General features: G+C 36.0%; 1 protein-coding gene across 6 annotated transcripts in view; it reads right to left on the bottom strand.

The window, feature by feature from the left end:
• The window catches only part of LOC136826992 (prostaglandin E2 receptor EP2 subtype-like), a 534,455-nt gene that overhangs the window by 21,245 nt on the left and 493,644 nt on the right, over positions 1–19,566 (bottom strand). For all 6 annotated transcript variants that reach the window (XM_067084640.1, XM_067084641.1, XM_067084643.1 and 3 more), the window contains exons 3-6: positions 15,912–16,054; positions 10,879–11,057; positions 10,081–10,299; positions 3,668–3,863 (exon numbers count right to left, since the gene is read on the bottom strand). In XM_067084640.1, the coding sequence (XP_066940741.1) occupies positions 3,668–3,863; positions 10,081–10,299; positions 10,879–11,057; positions 15,912–16,053 (736 nt within the window). In that variant the 5' untranslated portion in view covers position 16,054. The remainder of the gene's footprint in view (positions 1–3,667; positions 3,864–10,080; positions 10,300–10,878; positions 11,058–15,911; positions 16,055–19,566) is intronic.

The raw sequence follows: 19,566 nt of genomic DNA, 5'->3' as shown, positions 1-19,566 counted from the left end.
AATTGAGGTCAAAATAATTTCTCCTATTTCCCACTCCTTCTTCATAATATGTACATAAGGATCGTTTAAATGAGAATCAAGATAGGCGTAGTTAAAAAAATTTATCAAGAAAACCCTTAAAATGGAATACATACATCCATACACACATAATATATATATATATATATATATATATATATATATATATATATATATATATATATATATATATATATATATATATATATATATATCTATTATAATATATATATATATATATATATATATAATGTGAATTCTATTATAACTGCAGACAAAATTTCTCCGACATCCCTCCATATTATTGCTATACCTAAAACATCATGTAATTTGTCTACTAAAAGAAATCTATTCCAAGAAAATAGAGCGGAAATAAAAATATTTGATATTTAACATTATTCCTCTAATACTCGATAAAAACTTCTGTAGAAATGAATTAGAACAAGCCAATTCAACACCGTATCACTGGGAATCCCGTGAAAATAGCACAGGTGATTGCTGACTGGATCTCGAATTGCGCTGTACATGCATAAATACATATATACGTACATACACACACACATATATATACACACATATATATACACACAACACACACACACACACATATATATATATATATATATATATATATATATATATATATATATATATATATATATATATATATATATATATATATATATATATATATATATATATATAATATAGAAGTAAATACGCATAGACGCTAGTTAAATTCACACTTAATATTCCCAACTTAATCGGATTAAATATGCATAACGGTAATTAATTGTGTATGAATATAGCACTTTCGGCCTGTCGGTTTACAGCCAAGCTTGTTACAAAATACTGGAGGTCTTGCATTGGTTTTTTTCTTTAATAAAATTCTGGAATAGCCTCCGAGGAATTTTTAAGAATGATCGTAAACATTCACAAAATAACTACAAAGAACGTGAAGTTACGGCAAAAACAGCGTTGACAGTAATCATAACTAACATCAGAAGCGCGAGGTTACATAAATAACGGTGTGCGTGAAACCTCGCCTCTTTATCTTGCCTGTTGCACCTGTTCGTGTGAGCACTGATGAACATTTTCGTCTAGGATCCTGATAACAGGAAGGTCACATTCCCTATCAAGACAAGAAATGTGTGCGGCAATACCTAGAAGAATTCTGTTCCCAGAATTTAAAGTCCACAATTTCAATGGTACGTCTCGCTCTTCAAGGACTGTCAGTCTTATGAGTTCATCAGTGTATCGTACTGCATTGCAGTGGTTTCATGAAAATGCAGTGGAAATAAAGTGGAATTTAATGCTCGGAGTCTTATTCAGTGTACATATTTACTGAAATTTATGGATCATACATATACGGAAATTCATAGCTCAACCACATATTATTTCATACATACACTGAAAGATATGGCTCCCAACCTCATTTTTCACACAAACATGCACTGAAATTCATAGGTCTTTAACACATCTTACACACAACGAAATATATGGCTCTTAACCGCATCTTTCGCATATATACTTCAAAATATTCTTTGCACAAACATTCACTAAAATTCATGGCTTTTAACCGCATTCTACAGACACATTCACTGAAAGTCACGGCTCTTAACATTCTTCAAATAAACTCCAAATATACATGCGATGCAATTCATGGCCCTTAATCACTTTCTTCATACACACTTCAAACACATTTGCTGAAATTCACGGCTATTAACCACTTTTTCAAACACCAACAGAGAGGGATTTATGGCGAGAGAGAGAGAGAGAGAGAGAGAGAGAGAGAGAGAGAGAGAGAGAGAGAGAGAGAGAGAGAGAGAGAGAGAGAGAGAACTAATATTTGGTCCACAAATGAATGACGCTAGATGTAGACAATTGATTCCATTTTGAGCAAAGAGCAAAATTTTTAAGCAGGCCTTTAATCTGTCACAGGTATTAATGAGGCCACAGAGTTTAAACTCTAGGAGTCGGGTTCTCAAGGCTAAACTCTACTGAGTATGTATTTGCATGTATATACGACACGTGCGATTGTAAGCATACTTTGTACACACATACAAGAGTGTATATCTATATAATATATATATATATATATATATATATATATATATATATATATATATATATATATATATATACATACATATATATAAACAGCAAACAAAAACAACTAGTTTAGTGGGCAAGAAACCAGCTGACCGACAGACAGAGAGAGAGAGAGAGAGAGAGAGAGAGAGAGAGAGAGAGAGAGAGAGAGAGAGGGCCTGGAACTAAAGGGCCTTTTGCGTGTTCTTCCAGTCAGCCTCCCTGGAGGCATCGTTAGCTTCGGATACCAACGACCATCAATCTGAGTTTACTTCGCGGAGTTAAAAATTCCTCTACAGGAAATTACAAGAAGGATGAATACCCCACGCGGGGGAATCGGATTCCCCACCGACGTCAAAATAAGGATTTCCTCAGTTGGGAGTGATGGGAGCCTAAAAATATAATGTTAGGGAGGGTAATCACGTCGTTTACACAGTCACCGACTAAAATGTTTTGGGATAGATTATACGCCATCTGGCGTATACTTACGGGCTGCTCGTATGAGCAAGAACCTGTGCGGGCATAAGGCCAGTATATTCTAGTAACAAAAATGAGCCTTGGATACCTACTTTTTTTGTTTGTTTGTTTGGTGAGTTTGCTAAGTAACTTTCATATTGAGCCTTTCATATTCTTCCTTCATAAGGTACCTAATAGATCATGAATCTGTTTACATTTCAGTTTTGGGTCTATGGAGAAACAACCAATGCAGAAAATGCTCATTTGTATTATGGATGCAACGGTTATACTTTGATGACACTTTTGACATTAATCACGTAATGTGTTTTCAAGCCCTGGCAATGTATAACCAAGAAGCTTAAACTCCACACAACCTACACCCATATATAAGAGGGGATATGGGATTAAATAGAACCCTTTCTCTGGCTGACGCTGTATAACAAATTAATACCTTAACGAGTTATCTGTACCATGACTCGTCTAGGATAATACATGGAGTAATATCAGCCAACTCCTTTTCACCATGACAAAAACCCAAAATCTAACTCGGAGGAAAGAGAGTAGAAGTTAAAGTAAACACTAGTAACAATGGACCTCTTTCTTTAAAATAAAACCTAAGTGAGAAACCTGACTTTAACGTATCTTTAGAATTTAGAGCATGAAAAAGGAATCAGCTCTAATAAACGGTGAAAATTACTAAAATCCGAAATCATTAACGCCACGTGATATTCGATAAAGAATTGGGATTTGTTCTTATGTTTAGTCCATCCGTCTCTGTAACGTTACTTTTAATTATCGTGGTTTTCGTTCTAAAATGCAATATATTGTGGTATTTAATTCGATATAAATGGACATATACATATAAAAAAAGTTTAGCAGAAACAATACTGGATTTCATATGCTTAAAAAAATCAATAAAGCCTTAAAAAAGCGTACTTTAAAATCCCACCAAAAGATTAACAATTAAATATTTGCAAAAAAAAAGTATGAACTTTAAATGTATATTACATAAAAACTCATCAAACCTTTGCTGAAAAATAATTCAAAAACTAAAGAAAACGAGGTAACAAAAGAAAAAAACACACATACCAAACCCACTTACCGAAGGCGAAGACGAGGATGGCGTAAGCCCTGTCGACGGGCGTGAAGCCGTGCCTGTAGCGGACGCAGGAGGTGACGCCCTTGTCGGAGTTCCTGTCGTACCACAGGCCGAAGCCAAGGAAGGGCGCGCACACCAACATCAGATTGAAGACCCACAATCCGATGACCGAGCGGCAGATCACGGCGTAGGTCACGCGCTGCAAAGGGAAAGGTTCTGTTGGTTTATAAAGTCCAGCGGTCCACACCAAGCCTCTTGTCCCCCGCCAACACTTAACCGTGCTGGCATACAGCCAGCTTTATCTAAACCAACCGCCGACATGTAACTGAGAGAGAGAGAGAGAGAGAGAGAGAGAGAGAGAGAGAGAGAGAGAGAGAGAGAGAGAGAGAGAAATTAACAATAAAATTCTGCAAATACACAATTGCTAGCGATGCGACAGAGTGAGATGGCGAGAAGTTGATGTCATCTGCTTTTATAGAGAGAGAGAGAGAGAGAGAGAGAGAGAGAGAGAGAGAGAGAGAGAGAGAGAGAATTACCAATAAAATTCTGCAAATACTGTGAAACTCTAGGATACAACTGCTAGCGATACGACAGAGTGAGATGGCGAGAAGTTGATGTCATCTGCTATTATAGGGAGAGAGAGAGAGAGAGAGAGAGAGAGAGAGAGAGAGAGAGAGAGAGAGAGAGGAGTATAATATGCAATATTATTACTTCTCACAGAGACAACTTAATGAGGTTGTATTAGCAGTATTTACGAATCTTAGCCAATTACACTCGCGCAAACTTTTCACTTATCAACAAAATTAGATCGTTTTCTCACGTTTGATCACTTCAGCAGAAATCAACATACCCCAACATAACTCTTCCTCAAACTAAACAACTTCCTATTAATCTAATTATAATTATAATACAAAAACCAATCAAAACTAACAAAACAAAAATCTGCAATTCAAATTTCTCAAACTAATTCGAACTCCAACACACAAGCACCTATACATACATACATACATACATACATACATACTGTACATATGTATGTATGTATATAGTTTTTGCCACGTTCAGACACCCCCGAGTAAACTAATTTATGCAGGAGCTAAAAAAAAAAAAAAGGAAATACATTCTTGCTCGTCCGTTCTCTTAAAATGAACGTAGTGCTTAATACGCGTGAATAAAAATACGAATCCATTTCTCTCTCTCTCTCTCTCTCTCGAGCTAAAAGCTTCCAGCAGTCTTCCAGATATAAATGAAGTGTCTCGCATAACAGTTTTCACAGCCATAATTACGCTCAGAGTGATCAATTGCGGGAGAGAATAAAACACAGGACTTCAAGATGACCTATTTGCATGTTGCCTGAGGGAGGGACATCGACTCGCAGCGAGATACAGCGTATGTTAACTTTGAAGGTAAGAACAGATCTTGCAAAATATCGAGATAGGGTGCATCTAATAATTTTCCTGTGAGTTCTGGTGCTTCCTGCAACTCATTCCCTCCAAAACAGATACCCGAGGTCTGTTAAAATTTTTAGCAGATGCACGGCCAGCATCAAATGGGGAGAGAGAGAGAGAGAGAGAGAGAGAGAGAGAGAGAGAGAGAGAGAGAGAGAGAGAAAGATTAACCATACGTGCTAAGCATTGAGGGTTGGCTGTTTAGGTTAAGTTGACCTTATGCCAGCATGGTCATCTGCCCAGAGGCTGCTCATAGGTATGGTAAGGTGTTTAAGGGAATAAGAGGTCTCATGTTGAACTCTGACTTAGGAACAACCTACCGACGGGAAGCATTACATTTTATCACAGACCGTGAATCATTATACAGATACTTTCATTTTAAAACAAGGAACAAGCCACGCCCAGTAGATGCACCAAGGTTATCAGATACTGCTAAAAGACATTTATAGAGGTGAAAGCCTATTACAAGCCAAGTAAAGAAACTTGGTACGTCATATGTGGAGTACTGTTCGTCTATCATAAAAATTAAAACAATTTACTTATTCGTGAATATCTGGATTTAGAGAACAGCTGACTAATTGAACAGAAAAGAAACTGTTCGCTATGTGGAGAAACAAAAGAAAATACTGCACCCTTTGGAAGACAAGTGAGAAATTAATAATAGAAAAAGATGCGAAAGGTGTACCTAAACCCTTGCAAGTGGAAGGGAAGTTATTCAAAATAATCCCGCAGGAAGATGGTCACACAAAGAAACACGGTAAAAACAAAATGTCTGTTTCATTTTTCTACCCAGGCAAGTGTATGATCAATCATTTTTTAAATCACACAAAATCCTCCCACATCGAGAATCTTGCAGTTGGCTCGCTATTTTCTGCCTTCATTCCAAACTTAAAAAAAAAAAAACTCAAGCCTCGCAAAATTAAATTCCAGCCGAGTCGGATTTCTCAAGTAAAAAAGATTAGACTATTTTCGAGCTAATGAACCAACGGTATGCCCAAGACTTTGGCAGATATCAAAATTTAGGAGAAAAAGATCACATCATACACAAATTATATATAAATTATAAATATATATATATATATATATATATATATATATATATATATATATATATATATATATATATATATATATATATATATAACATCAATGAAGCATAATTTCTGTGAAGTCTGATGCCAAAGTTAAAATATACGACTAAGAAATTCCCATATCAACTCGAGAAACATTAGGTATACGTTGTGGCACAAAATTTGTACTAATAGGTCCCGCCTATTTTCAACCTACTTCTTAACTAGCGCATTCAAATACACATGAATAACAGAATCTAATACTTTTCTCAGTGTTCCCACGGAAAGACCTCTGGGCAATGACCGAGATTGGAACCGGCTCAAGGGATTTACTTTTCTCCTTAAGCTACTTTTTCGGAGAAAGGTTGGGTCCACGGAATCTGGCTGGTATCCAATCTCCTGCCTTGAAGGAAAGACTCCGAAATACTTTCTTAGGTAGCGGAAGGGAAACTGCGTTGTTAGGATTTCTCATGTTATTGTAATACTTGATTTTGCTTCAAATGTATGCTAAAATTTTATGATGCAATACTCAAGTTTTCTTTAAATAAGCTTGGAAAGACGGCCTTGTCAAATTTATGATGGGTATCACGCGTTATCAATCGTATATTCTCCTAAGGCAAATTGGAAGGCGTCTTATAACTAAAATTAAGGTGAACATTATTACATGAACGGAAAGAGATCGCCAAGTGATATCAAGATGGCCTGAACGAAGATAAAGTGTCATAATCATCTCGCTATTTAAACTTCCAGGGCAGCTAGGTAACGCATCACTTTGATGAAGGGGAAAAAATAAAATAGGGCCTTATCACGAGCGATGAATGGAAGGCAAATTCACATCACATTAACACCAAGCGTTCGGTTTTGAGGTTTCAAATATATGAGAGAGAGAGAGAGAGAGAGAGAGAGAGAGAGAGAGAGAGAGAGAGAGAGAGAGAGAGAGAGAGAGAGAGAGAGAGAGAGAGAGCCTTCAATTTTAAAGTGTTTGCCAAGTCCGTGACTAACAATGAGGCCACAAATTTGACCAAGAATACGCGCGTGCACACATGAGAGAGAGAGAGAGAGAGAGAGAGAGAGAGAGAGAGAGAGAGAGAGAGAGAGAGAGAGAGAGAGAGAAACATTTTCAACTTTATATTGTGACATTTAAATGAGTAATGATGCAACGGCCGCGCCAAATAGATGTCACTCTATCATTTCTTTAGATAAGGATCATATCCAGTGCGTGTTGTAAGTTTGAGGCTGAAAGATTTATCTCTGCAGAGATATTCCCATTTTATATTGGTAAATCAGGGATTATAGGATTTTATAGTCGAATGCTGAAAGGCATGGAATTAAATGATGCAGTAGTAGTAGTAGTAGTAGTAGTAGTAGTAGTAGTAGTAATAATAGTATAATAATAATTCCTTTTTTTTTCATAATAACATAACAACCAATATAAATATAACCATATTAATCATTTAAATTCCCCACCAAAGAGATCATTCAAGAATTTTCTTTGTCTCAGGATTTTAATTTAACTAATGTAACATGAGTAATTAAACAAAATGAAATGAGGGTGAGTGCACATTTTCATCAAGTCCTCTGAAGTCCTTGCTATATTTTTTCCAGATATCTCGCTCCGTTTCACAAACGAGAATTGTTTGTGCGATTTGATACTACTTAGTAATTTTATTTAGTCGCGTAATTTGATGCATATTGAAAATACTACTCTCATTCTCATATCCTCAGGAGTTGTGACTGACTGACTAAATGTCTAAACGTCTTTTTTAAATATAGACTCGCGTCATATCAACACAGGTCATCTACGCCAATGGTCATCATAGTCATTAGGTCATCTACGCCAATGATCATTATAATCTAAATGAATTTTGTCGCAAAAAGACAGGACAGGATAGGACTTGGAGGAATGGTGCGATGGAGGCAGTTAATTGGATGAAAAACGTATAAATAATGTATAAAGGAGAAGGACTGGTATAGATTCAAATGTCCCACAGCAGCTCCTGCAACCCTATTCAAGACTTATAAAAATAAATAAAAAAAATAAATAAATAAAAATAAATATATAAAAATAAATAAATAAAAATACTTCTTTGTAAGAACTGTAATTCCAATTAGCATTCAAGTACGACTTGTTTCCTGTTCTCCTTCCAAGGAAGCTGAATCAAAACCACTCTTTACTTCTTGTCAGCATCCTTGCTCTTACAACACACTAAACTTGATAAATTTAATGGGTACATTATATTAGGCCACAATTATGGTTATGAACACAACAGAACCCACTTCAACTTATTAAAGTTTACCTTGCTAATTCACTCATTAATTTGGTTAGCTAATTAAATTTAATACGCCTTTCATATGTGCATATTGTAACTACATTCTCAGCAAATTACCTTCCCAAATTTCGGGGTGAATTGGGCGTCACTAAAGGAAATAAGTGCATGAGAATTTTCCTCCTATTTATTGTTTTTTGGAACATACACGTAAAACACACAATGGACAAATGGAAATGCTGTAATGGAATATTAGCCAATTCCCTTTCGGAATGAAAACTCAGAACGACAATAATTCTTTCTCTACAACGTCCGGTAACATAAGTTTCATAAGGAAACGAAACGGATGATTATACCAGTCGTGAATGCAAATAGGAATTTCGCTCTTAAAATGGAGAAATTGTTTTCCTTTAATATGAAATACTGCTTTTTAAATCCTAACATAGCAAGAAAAATGGAGTCTGTGTGTGTGTGTGTGCGTGTGTCCTGGAGAGAGAGAGAGAGAGAGAGAGAGAGAGAGAGAGAGAGAGAGAGAGAGAGAGAGAGAGAGAAGAAAGGATACTGGATATATACGTAATTCGCTCTTCGTATCGTTTCATTTTTGTATTACTGTCATCCCCGTTTTTTTAACATCTTGAAAAGTCGCTCTCCTGTTAATTTAAACATCTAATTCTTTCTCCTAGCTTATATGTTCTTTACTATTTCATATTATTTCCAGTTCACTACTCTTTTTTTTTATTTTTCAACTTGTTTCGAGCTTTATTTTCTGAAAATAAGAAAAAATATTCCATAAATTAATCAAAACGTTCCAACATGCTATAAAAGAATAACTTTTTTTAACACAAGACCCCCTGGGTGTAAGTCTTCAGCACAACCTTAAGAAAATTGTCTTCCTCTCGCCTTTTAACCTATCTGGGCCTGTGAAGGATGCGACTCGATTTTAAATTCATAGAACTGCATACTCTTCTCGCAAATCCTATGAGACGGGGAAATTAATGGCCTGATTTAGCTCAAGCCTGATGGAAGCGTGAAAAAAGAGGATATTGGAGAGTGGAAATTTTCCAGGAGGCTGTAGGATTTCCATGGACCCTGGTAAGAAGTTCGGTGTCAGAGTCGCAAGACACCTTTAGAACCTCTTAAATAAGAAGTCAGATAAATTTGGTTTTGACTGGGTAACGTGATTCTTAAGATGAAGAATTCTTAATGGCTTATCTAATCACAATATAAAATAAGTTTGTAAGATTCATATTTGACAAGTTTGGTTTCATTTAGTTTCTGGTTCTGATGAAGATAGAAATGCGTAATGATAACAGAGGGAACAGTCCACCAGATGAACTATCTAACGGGTGTTGTCTAACCTCAGTGGATCAGATAGGCCTGCCTCTTAAAGGATGGAAGATTGCACGCCAAGAAAACGGAAGCAAGTAGAGAATCGCAAAACGTAGAGGTAGGAGAAACAATCTTGAAACGACGAATGGAAGAAGCGAATTAAAAAAAAAAAAGTACGAAAGTGTCTAGCACTTAAGACACAGTAACTGGAAGCTACTGGACAAAGCATGAGGCAAAAAATAGCAAAAACAACAACTCATATAAACAGTACAACGCGACTTCCTCTTGAGCTCCAAACTTACCTCATGGTACAAAAAGGGCTGCGAGAGAGCCAGCCACCTGTCAACAGCCATGACGACGGACACACACCCGGAGCCGAGCCCGAAGGCCCTCCAGACGACTCTGAAGGCGCAGAACCACTTCGAGTCGGCCACCGGCAGGTAGAGGTGCATGAACATCTGGACGCATGAACCGAGCAGAGCCAGGAGGTCGTTCCCCGCTAAGCACTGAAGCATGAAGGTCTGCCGGGGAAATTAAGGTAAAATGAATTTAGGGATTTTTAAGGGATCACAGGCAAAATCAGTATTGGTAAGAGCTACATGCATATACTTATAATGATATGGACAAGGTCATTAGCTAATATAATTTTAGCAAATAGGCTACAACCATAGCAATGAGAATATCAACGCTGGAATGACAGAAATATAAATATCAACATCTACGATAATAATAATAATAATAATAATAATAATAATAATAATAATAATAATAATAATAATAATAATAATAATAATGTATGCTCAACTTCATTTAAAATGACAAACTATGCAATCCAGTAAATGTTTACTGGGAATTAATTTATCAGTAAGAGATTTAGACATTCCAGTCAAGCTTCAGAAATTCATTCATAAGACAGTATGAACAGTCATTAACAAAACACGCGAAAACATCCAATAATAAAATTTTTAAAAATTGAATATGAGCAACAAGCTAACGATAATGTTAAACAGTCATTTGCAAGTCTGTTTATAAGATCAAAAACATCCTATAAAAAAAATTTTAACCATAAGAAAAATACAGTTCTGACAACGCTCTCTCACCTGCTTTCTGCCTCGTTGCGTCTCATTCTTGGTAATGATGTAGAAAGCAGCCAGGTTTCCCGTTATACCGAAGAAGTAGCAGCCGGCGATCAGCACCTCGTACAGCGGAGGTAGGTGGCGGACGATCTTATCCCCGGCAGCTCCTGTCCCTGAGGCGTTCATCAGAGGTTCCACGGCGTCTGTCAGGCATTGACATGGAAGGAAGATGAATGGTAGGATGAACTTCAATAGACTATGACATAGTATGAAATAAATGGATGGTCGTATACGAATTTGTCAAAGAGAAGAATAACAATTTATCAAAGAGAAGAATGACAGATTTATCAAAGAGAAGAATGACAATTTATCAAAGATAAGAATGACAAATTTATCAAAGATAAGAATGACAATTTATCAATGAGAAGAATGACAATATATCAAAGAGAAGAATGACAATTTATCAAAGAGAAGTATGACAATTTATCAAAGAGATGTATGACAATTTATCTTAGAGAAGAATAACAATTTATTAATGAGAAGACTGACAATTTATCAAAGAGAGGACTTAGATTTACTAAAAACAGAATAGAGTAAGAATTTAATTTTTCATATGAATCTGACTATAAAAAATGATTATGAGGATTTTTACGAAAATATGACAGAAAAAAATAATAATGATAGTATTACATTTATTACAGTTTGACTGAAAATGAAAACAAGGATATAATTATATTTGTGTGAATGTGGTATATACAGAATAATGAGAATAAGATATTTAAAAAAATCAAAAGATAGTTTTATATTAATAAGATCTGAAAATAATCAAAATAAACTGTAGAAATTAGACAAAAAGAGATAAGGACACGACGACGTTTATGTACGAATCTGATGAAAGCATCACTGAGACACGAAACCTTAGGTCATTGAAGATCTGCTTGAAAAAAGGTCAGCAAAAATCACCCTCACATAAACATCAGTGTAAAATATGAAGACACTGACAGTGTTGGCAGTGTGCAAACCTTTTACCTTAGGCTAATACGATGCTGATATTATACATTTTCCCTGAATCAATGATATTTTCAGGAATAAACCAACGTTAAGATTCCCATTTCGACGAACATATGAGTACAAGGGCCATGCAAATCTCCAAGTTTTATTTTCTGTTTGTTACTCCACAGTATACTACGTCGAAATAGCATGAAAGCATCTTACTATCTTATTGGTAATACACTATTTGAAAAAGTCATTCATAATGAAGGAATTTGTCGTGCAAATCCCTGAGATTCGGTAAAGATGAGAAATTATCTCATTTCTGAGTGCCAAGGTGAGGATGGCAGTTATCCTCTTTCGATGGTCATCTTGATTGGAAAAGGTGTTTAAATCTAACATTGATTCTGTTTTGCAGAAAATTTAGAGCGACTTTAACAATTTCAGTGCACTAAAATTATTACCACTATTTTGATATATACCCAACATTTCTATTTTAAAAGCCACAGCTCAATGTATTTCTATTTATTTTAATGAGGCTGAATTGATGCACGTTTGGAATGCGTAAGCTTACTTGCATAGTTTCGTATGAATGATTTCATTATATTTTTTCACACATCAGTAAAATGAATCTACATCGAATCGAATTTTCAACTTACCCGTTTTGTGCATCGTTGCCACTTGTCCGATACAGGTCTATTTAAAATCGTATCACAAATGCAATATCCAGTTCCTTTCGTGTACCGACGATCACACACACACAAAAAAAGGGATATACCCCATCTCTTCCTGAGAGAGTACTTTCTTCTGCATTAATATGTCGGGTACGTGCCAAAAAAGGTCCCTTAACTGACCATGCACGGTTCTTAAAACCAGTCGAATCTGCTTTACTGCTCCCCGTCTTATTCTGACGTGACTGAACCGAGGATGATTCTGTGAAAATATTTTTTCGAGAGCAAAGGGGCTCGGAGGACAATCATTGAATGACAGATTTACATTCACCGTCTTGATACATGACCTCTAAATACCAGGTGCAATGCTCTTTCCTTATTGGTCCTGTTAAATTCTGAACGCTAATGGTCATCTCATTTTGTGTGTGTGTGTGTGTGTGTGTGTGTGTGTGTGTGTGTGTGTGTGTGTGTGTGTGTGTGAGAGAGAGAGAGAGAGAGAGAGAGAGAGAGAGAGAGAGAGAGAGAGAGATTTTCATAAAAACCCACTGACCTAAACCTTAACAATAAAACACTTGTATCATCTCTCTTTCTCTTCTCTCTCTCTCTCTCTCTCTCTCTCTCTCTCTCTCTCTCTCCTGCGGTTTAGCCACATTCCCCTCATTGCAAGAAGTTTTAAAATGTTTACATTTCATGGAATGAAATGTTACGAAAGCCTCCCTTTTAAAAAAATTCTCACTTCACAGAATTAAAAGAAAATGTGAAATCTTCTTACTTTGTAATACAATTTCTTAATAAACCGTTCCTTGTATTTGGGGAACTCTGTTCGCATATTTTCTCTTAAAAATTTCAATTTTTTTATTCCTTTTCCTAATAACGTTCCTTGGAGTTTTATTTCATTATGTCAGGGCGTTAAAAAAAAATATGCAACCACCTCAAGGGACGAAGAAAAACAAAGGTAATCTTACGAAAGAAGACATTTAAGGTAGCTACGACAGTAAAGAAGACTATTATAAGGTAACCCGTTGTTAAATAAAGCAATGAGTCTGGTAAGTCTCCCAAGAAAATTACCATAATGAAAATCAAATCTTTATTGCTTTACGTAAATTGAAAAAAGAACATCAATTGTTCGTGCGTGATATTGTATACGATTTATGCAACTGGAACTTGGAAAAAAATCAATCTTTCCTTATTGTCTCTTTTTACTTCATACATCATAGCCTTAAGGCAAGATAACCGTAGGTAGGAATGCTGCCTACAGTCCGCCTTGCGCTGCACACTGTAGGCACTACTAATGGTTCTTGGCAGCATGCCTTCGGCTCTTGACATCATTTCTGTCTTTCTCGTTCCATCAGTTAGTCTGTTCTGACTAACTTCACTTACTTTTGTTTTGTTCCAGTTGTCATCCATCATTTAAAGCGAATACTTCAAAGCCAGGTTTAAAGGTTCAGAAAAGTGAATCGGTATGTTGGTGGAAACTTTATGCTAATAATAGAGGCGAAATAAATTTCCAATGTAAAGAGCCTGGGAGGCCTCATTGCATGCTTATGTAGCAGACTTACAAATGTGCAAGGTTTTGTCAAAAGAATTTCTCCCCCTGAAAACAAAACCTAAAAGCATGAGAAGTGACGTGAATGCACTCTTCTTCTATGACACCACTTTACTCTAGGGGAACTATTTTGAAAAAATAAGGGGGGGAGGGTTGGGGGAATTCTTCACATGATCTCACTTTCCACCTCAGTTCCTCACACTATATATGCTCCCTTATCAGTTTCTTAAACCGCTGATCTCATCTCAGTTTCTCACATAATAATTCTAGCTTCATTCTCAGTCCTTCACATCACGGTACCTGTTCTCATCTCACGTCCTCACATCTTGACATCTGTCATCATCTCGACTCCCGACATCACTTTTTCTGTTCATCATTCCAGTTCCTGACATCATGATCTGTCCCCATCTCAGTGCCCCCAAAGCACCATCTCTGCTCCAATCTGAGTTCCTGAAGTCCGATCTCAGCTCCAGTCTCGGTTCCTCACATCACATCCTGATCTTAGTTCTCATCTCGGCTCTTCAAATCATGATTCCTGTTCATACCATAATGCCTCACATTATAATCTCTATTATCACTTTGTCATGTCATTCCCATTCTATAATCTAACTCTCATCCTTCATCATCAAAGTCTTTTCACAAACTCTCTGGCGTTTTAAGATAAAAAAAAATACTTTCAGGATTATTTCCTCATATTTTTCCTATAAAGGAACTGTTAAATTTTAAATTATCTTCCAAAATAGATTTACTCTCCAGCCCACAAGATTTACTTATTTACAGCAAAATCAATGATAAAGACATTAGCCATTTCTGACTTCCAGAAAAACTGAAAATGAATCGGCATAATTTTCCAGAAAAACTGAAAATGAATCAGCACAATTTACTAATGATGGCTACGCAACCGCACGGTGAAAAACAAAAAAAATTGGAACTGCAATTACCATAATCAGTTTCACATTCCAACTATGCAACATTAACGCAAAAAACCTCGCTTTGTGAAGTCCTATAAATCTTCAGTAATTTTTCGAGGTAATATTTCTAGCTAGAACAGCTCTCTTAGGATTTTAAATCTCTCCCTGAGGACACAATGAATCTAGACCTCCGTACATTCATCCACTAACATTTTTAGTAACGTTACACCAAGCGACAGTGGTACGGAGAAGATATTAAGGGGGAAAGAAATATTAGTCTATTTATAAATAACAGCAATGGGACACAGAAACTAATAGTAATCGCGATAGCAATCGACTACGAAGGAGGCTGATAATACGAAACAAACAAAAACGAAAAACAAGTAAAACAGACACAGAAACAAAAAGAAAGACATAATAACTAAATGATAGTACTAGCAACCCACCGGAAGTATATATAGGCCTACAACACCAGGCTACCGGATTATAAAAAAAAAATCACCATCAACGAAAACACAGTAAGCATTCCGCTTCAGCAGCTGTAAAAAACAATATGGAAGGAAACAAAGCACAAGTATTGCATGAAAATAAAAGTGTCACATACAAAAGGAGACAATAAAACAGATCAACATATATTTATACGAAGACTGTGCAAGAACGAGAATTTAACACATAAGAAATCCTTTCTAAAATACACACAAAAAACGACTGCGTATGAATAATGACATCAAAATCAAAATGATGCAATAAACATAAACATGCATGATACTCCGTGCTTGCAAGCGCAAGCTAATCCCTGCATGAATAAACGAAATTCAAACAGAATGCATGAATACGCCAACTCAACGAGCGATGCTACAAACGCTACCGTGACTGAAAGCGTGCGCATGCGCGGGGAGAAACGTCCGCAAGGTGGCGCGTCTTGATCGCTGTCATTACCTGCAGAGGCGTTGAAGAGGGAGATGTTGAGGCCGACCTCGTCCTCCTCCTTCTCCCGGACGAGGGAGACTGCTGTTGCCAGGATGAAGCTGAGAGTTTTGTCTGCGATCTCGCTCTCTTCCATCCTCCCGTCCAACTTCATCCTGGCGGGAGAGATTCGGTATGAGAGGATAATAAGAGGGGACATGGAAAATGTGACGTCATGAGCATCATGATGATGATGAGAATACTATCAATCACAGACATTACGCTTTGTGATTACCGTAAAAATGAAAAATTAAAATTATCATGGCAACAACAACAACCTTTACTAATGCTACTACCAACTATTAATAACAATAATAACTGCATAAGCAGGATAGGTAACAGTGATATACATGAGAAGTATAATTCATTTTGAGCCTCGGAAATTATGAGAGCAGTTTGTAAATTGAATAACAATCAAACAGAAACTAAGCTGAAAGTGATAAAATATAAGAAATAGAGTAGTAAGAACGAATTAAAATATATAATTACTGCGTGGATATTCCAAACTCGAGGGATAACCAGCCTGATCAGTCGCTCGTTCCATTGACATCCCATTAGCTGAATTTTCTTTCTTTCTTCTGCATTTCCTGAACCATGTAACTTTTTTTTTTGTAAGAGGAGCGTTTGTTTTATTTTTAGAGCAAGATCAAGATTAAGGATATATAGTATTACCGTAAAGAAGTTCCCGTATAACATTTATTCTTTAGACCCTGATGGAACGCGTGTTAAACTTAAATTTGGGGAGCAGTGTGCGTAGATATTTTCCAGGTGTCACTGCTTCATGGGAAGAATACAGTAGTCTACCTTTCCCGAAAAATGATACAGCAATATATAAAACAAATATTAAACGCTCAGGATATGAACATCCATTCCTCAAATGATTACTCATCTCTCACTTCCTCTGAACATACTAAACATCTGTAATTTTAAACATGCATACATACATACTCCACATTTACTGCGTAAACAATTCATCTCCCCAGATCCGACCTTATTTTCTTTCACTTGTGGTTACACATCTACACTTCACTTGTCAAAAGGAGAGTTGGCTAAACTATCCCTTCTCTCATCTCTGCTATATCGTCCGCTGACACTCCACGTCTCTTCCCAGAATCTTTCCCACACACTGATACCTTCTTAATTTTAACTCGCCTTTTCTTTGATCCTAATACCATCCATTATATTTATCTCAAAATACTTAAACAAATGTGAACATTATTTTTTTAAATTTCTGGTTTCATTTTTCCCAAAAATTCCTACTAGAGTACACATTCATCTTTGCTTTCCAAACTCCTCCATTAGTATCTGCAGTTTCTCTTCTCAATTACCAGTCAGCAGTGTCCTTCTCAACATCAGCCAGTGAACTCTCCATTCACGATCTCTTCCCTTACCAAAAAAACTTTGCACCTAAGTGTCTTTTTCTCAACTTATCGCATTACTCCATCCATAAACATATTAAATAACCATGGATGCAAAACACTCCCATCCCAAACAGTCTTTTACACCTAACAGTCTATATATTCTACTGCATTTCACTTTCATCCAGAAAGCTTTTGATCAAACTCAGCACATTAATACCTACATCATGCATCCTAAACACTGGCCCTAGTACAACGCTATTAATTCTTTTAAAAGTCTAATAATTGTTCTTGTACGCCATTATCACTTTTTTCCTTTACTCTCGATTTCACACAACTGTTTCGTAACAAAAACTTGAAACATAAACACTCACCTTAACATAAAAAGAAATTTTATTTCCCATATAGGCTATATATATACATACATACATACATACATACATACATACATACATACATACATACATACATACTCATGGCTACTGTTTTACTAATACCCCCACCACGTTTAAAGCGACAGAAAAAAGCATTAACGAAACTGATCCATGGTTTGCCAGAGCAGGTCAGAATTTTACAAGCCCCTTTTCAAGAAAGATTCCTGCAGAGAATGGATATAAATGATAATCCTGTGCGTCGATGGCTTAATGCCAGCATCCATTGGTTTACCACAACCACCAGGATCTCTCTCTCTCTCTCTCTCTCTCTCTCTCTCTCTCTCTCTCTCTCTCTCTCTCTCCAAGAAAACGACGACATTTCCCTTTTACTAAAAGGACTTTACGAGTTGAAGGGGTACGAGAATTTACTGGTTTTTAGGTATATCACACCGCAACCTATGTTCTCATGGCAGTCCACAGTAACTGCTGTTCCCAAGTACATGAACTGTGTCTTACTTCCAATGCTTATTTTGCGTTTAGGTAAACCTGTTTCCTCCCTTTTCCTATTTTCTTCCTACATGAATGAAATAAAGACTTCAGTATGCCATTCGCTTCTGCCTTTCCGTCAAAATGCATCATGATCTGATGGTATACCTTTTTTATCATTCAAAAGTTTTGTTGGAAGTTTAGTCGCGTTTGTTCTTTACAGACTGGGTGTCTTGACAATAATAATAAAACAAAATCTACCCTTCGGTGTCAGTGACCATACTAATTTCCAAACAGGTACTGTTATGATCTACTGAGGGCCTCGGCCAAGACGGTGCTTAAGACGAGATGGAAGTATCTGGCATAATATTTCAATTAAGTATATTAGGTACGCTAAGAATCCCTTTGACATGTACACAGAAGGCAACTCTACATATCACAAGCTTTATAGACATACGTAACAAGGGCCATAATATCTTCACTGTTTATCCTTCCTTACGAAATTTCTCCTCCAGTGTATAATTTACTGCAAAGCAATGAAAACCCTACACCTCACCTTTTTTATTTTTTCTGTTATAATAAATCTCTAACATCTGGTCTCAGAAAGAAGGTGTAATCCTACATCTGTAGCTAATCTCTCTCTCTCTCTCTCTCTCTCTCTCTCTCTCTCTCTCTCTCTCTCTCTCTATATATATATATATATATATATATATATATATATATATATATATATATATATATATATACATATATATATGTGTGTGTGTGTGTGTGTGTGTGTGTATACATTAGTTTATTAACGCATCGTCTGGGCACAAATTTGTGCCCAGACGATGCGTTAATAAACGTGAAAGCGCTTGGTAAACTGCCTGTCATTTTCCTGTACTGACCTTCTATATGTCATTTTATATATATATATATATATATATATATATATATATATATATATATATATATATATATATATATATATATATATATATATATATATATATATATATATATATATATATATATATATATATATATAGATAGATATATATATATATATAGAGAGAGAGAGAGAGAGAGAGAGAGAGAGAGAGAAGTTACACGTATAGAAACAAACTTATAAATAAAAAAGTAACCTTAAAAAACAGAGCACTACTGTATTTGACAAAACTTTAACCCCCCTAGGTCGTGTAAATTTTGTTGAACCAACATAATTGCATTTAGACTCCCTGTAACAACAACAACAACAACAAGAGCAACAAACAACAACATTGGGAATGACAAAATAACGGTAAAGACAGTATTGTAAACACTCTCTTGAACGGTATTCGGAAAAGTGAAATGTCAAAATAATTTATATCAAAATAGAAAAGAAAAATATTCTTTGCGCGGTGAGACACGGATCGGGATCTTCAGGAT

The sequence above is a fragment of the Macrobrachium rosenbergii genome, chromosome 41 (assembly GCF_040412425.1).
Source record: "Macrobrachium rosenbergii isolate ZJJX-2024 chromosome 41, ASM4041242v1, whole genome shotgun sequence".
In the NCBI taxonomy this organism is placed as follows: Eukaryota; Metazoa; Arthropoda; class Malacostraca; order Decapoda; family Palaemonidae; genus Macrobrachium; species Macrobrachium rosenbergii.
This window is presented reverse-complemented; position numbering and strand designations above follow the sequence as displayed.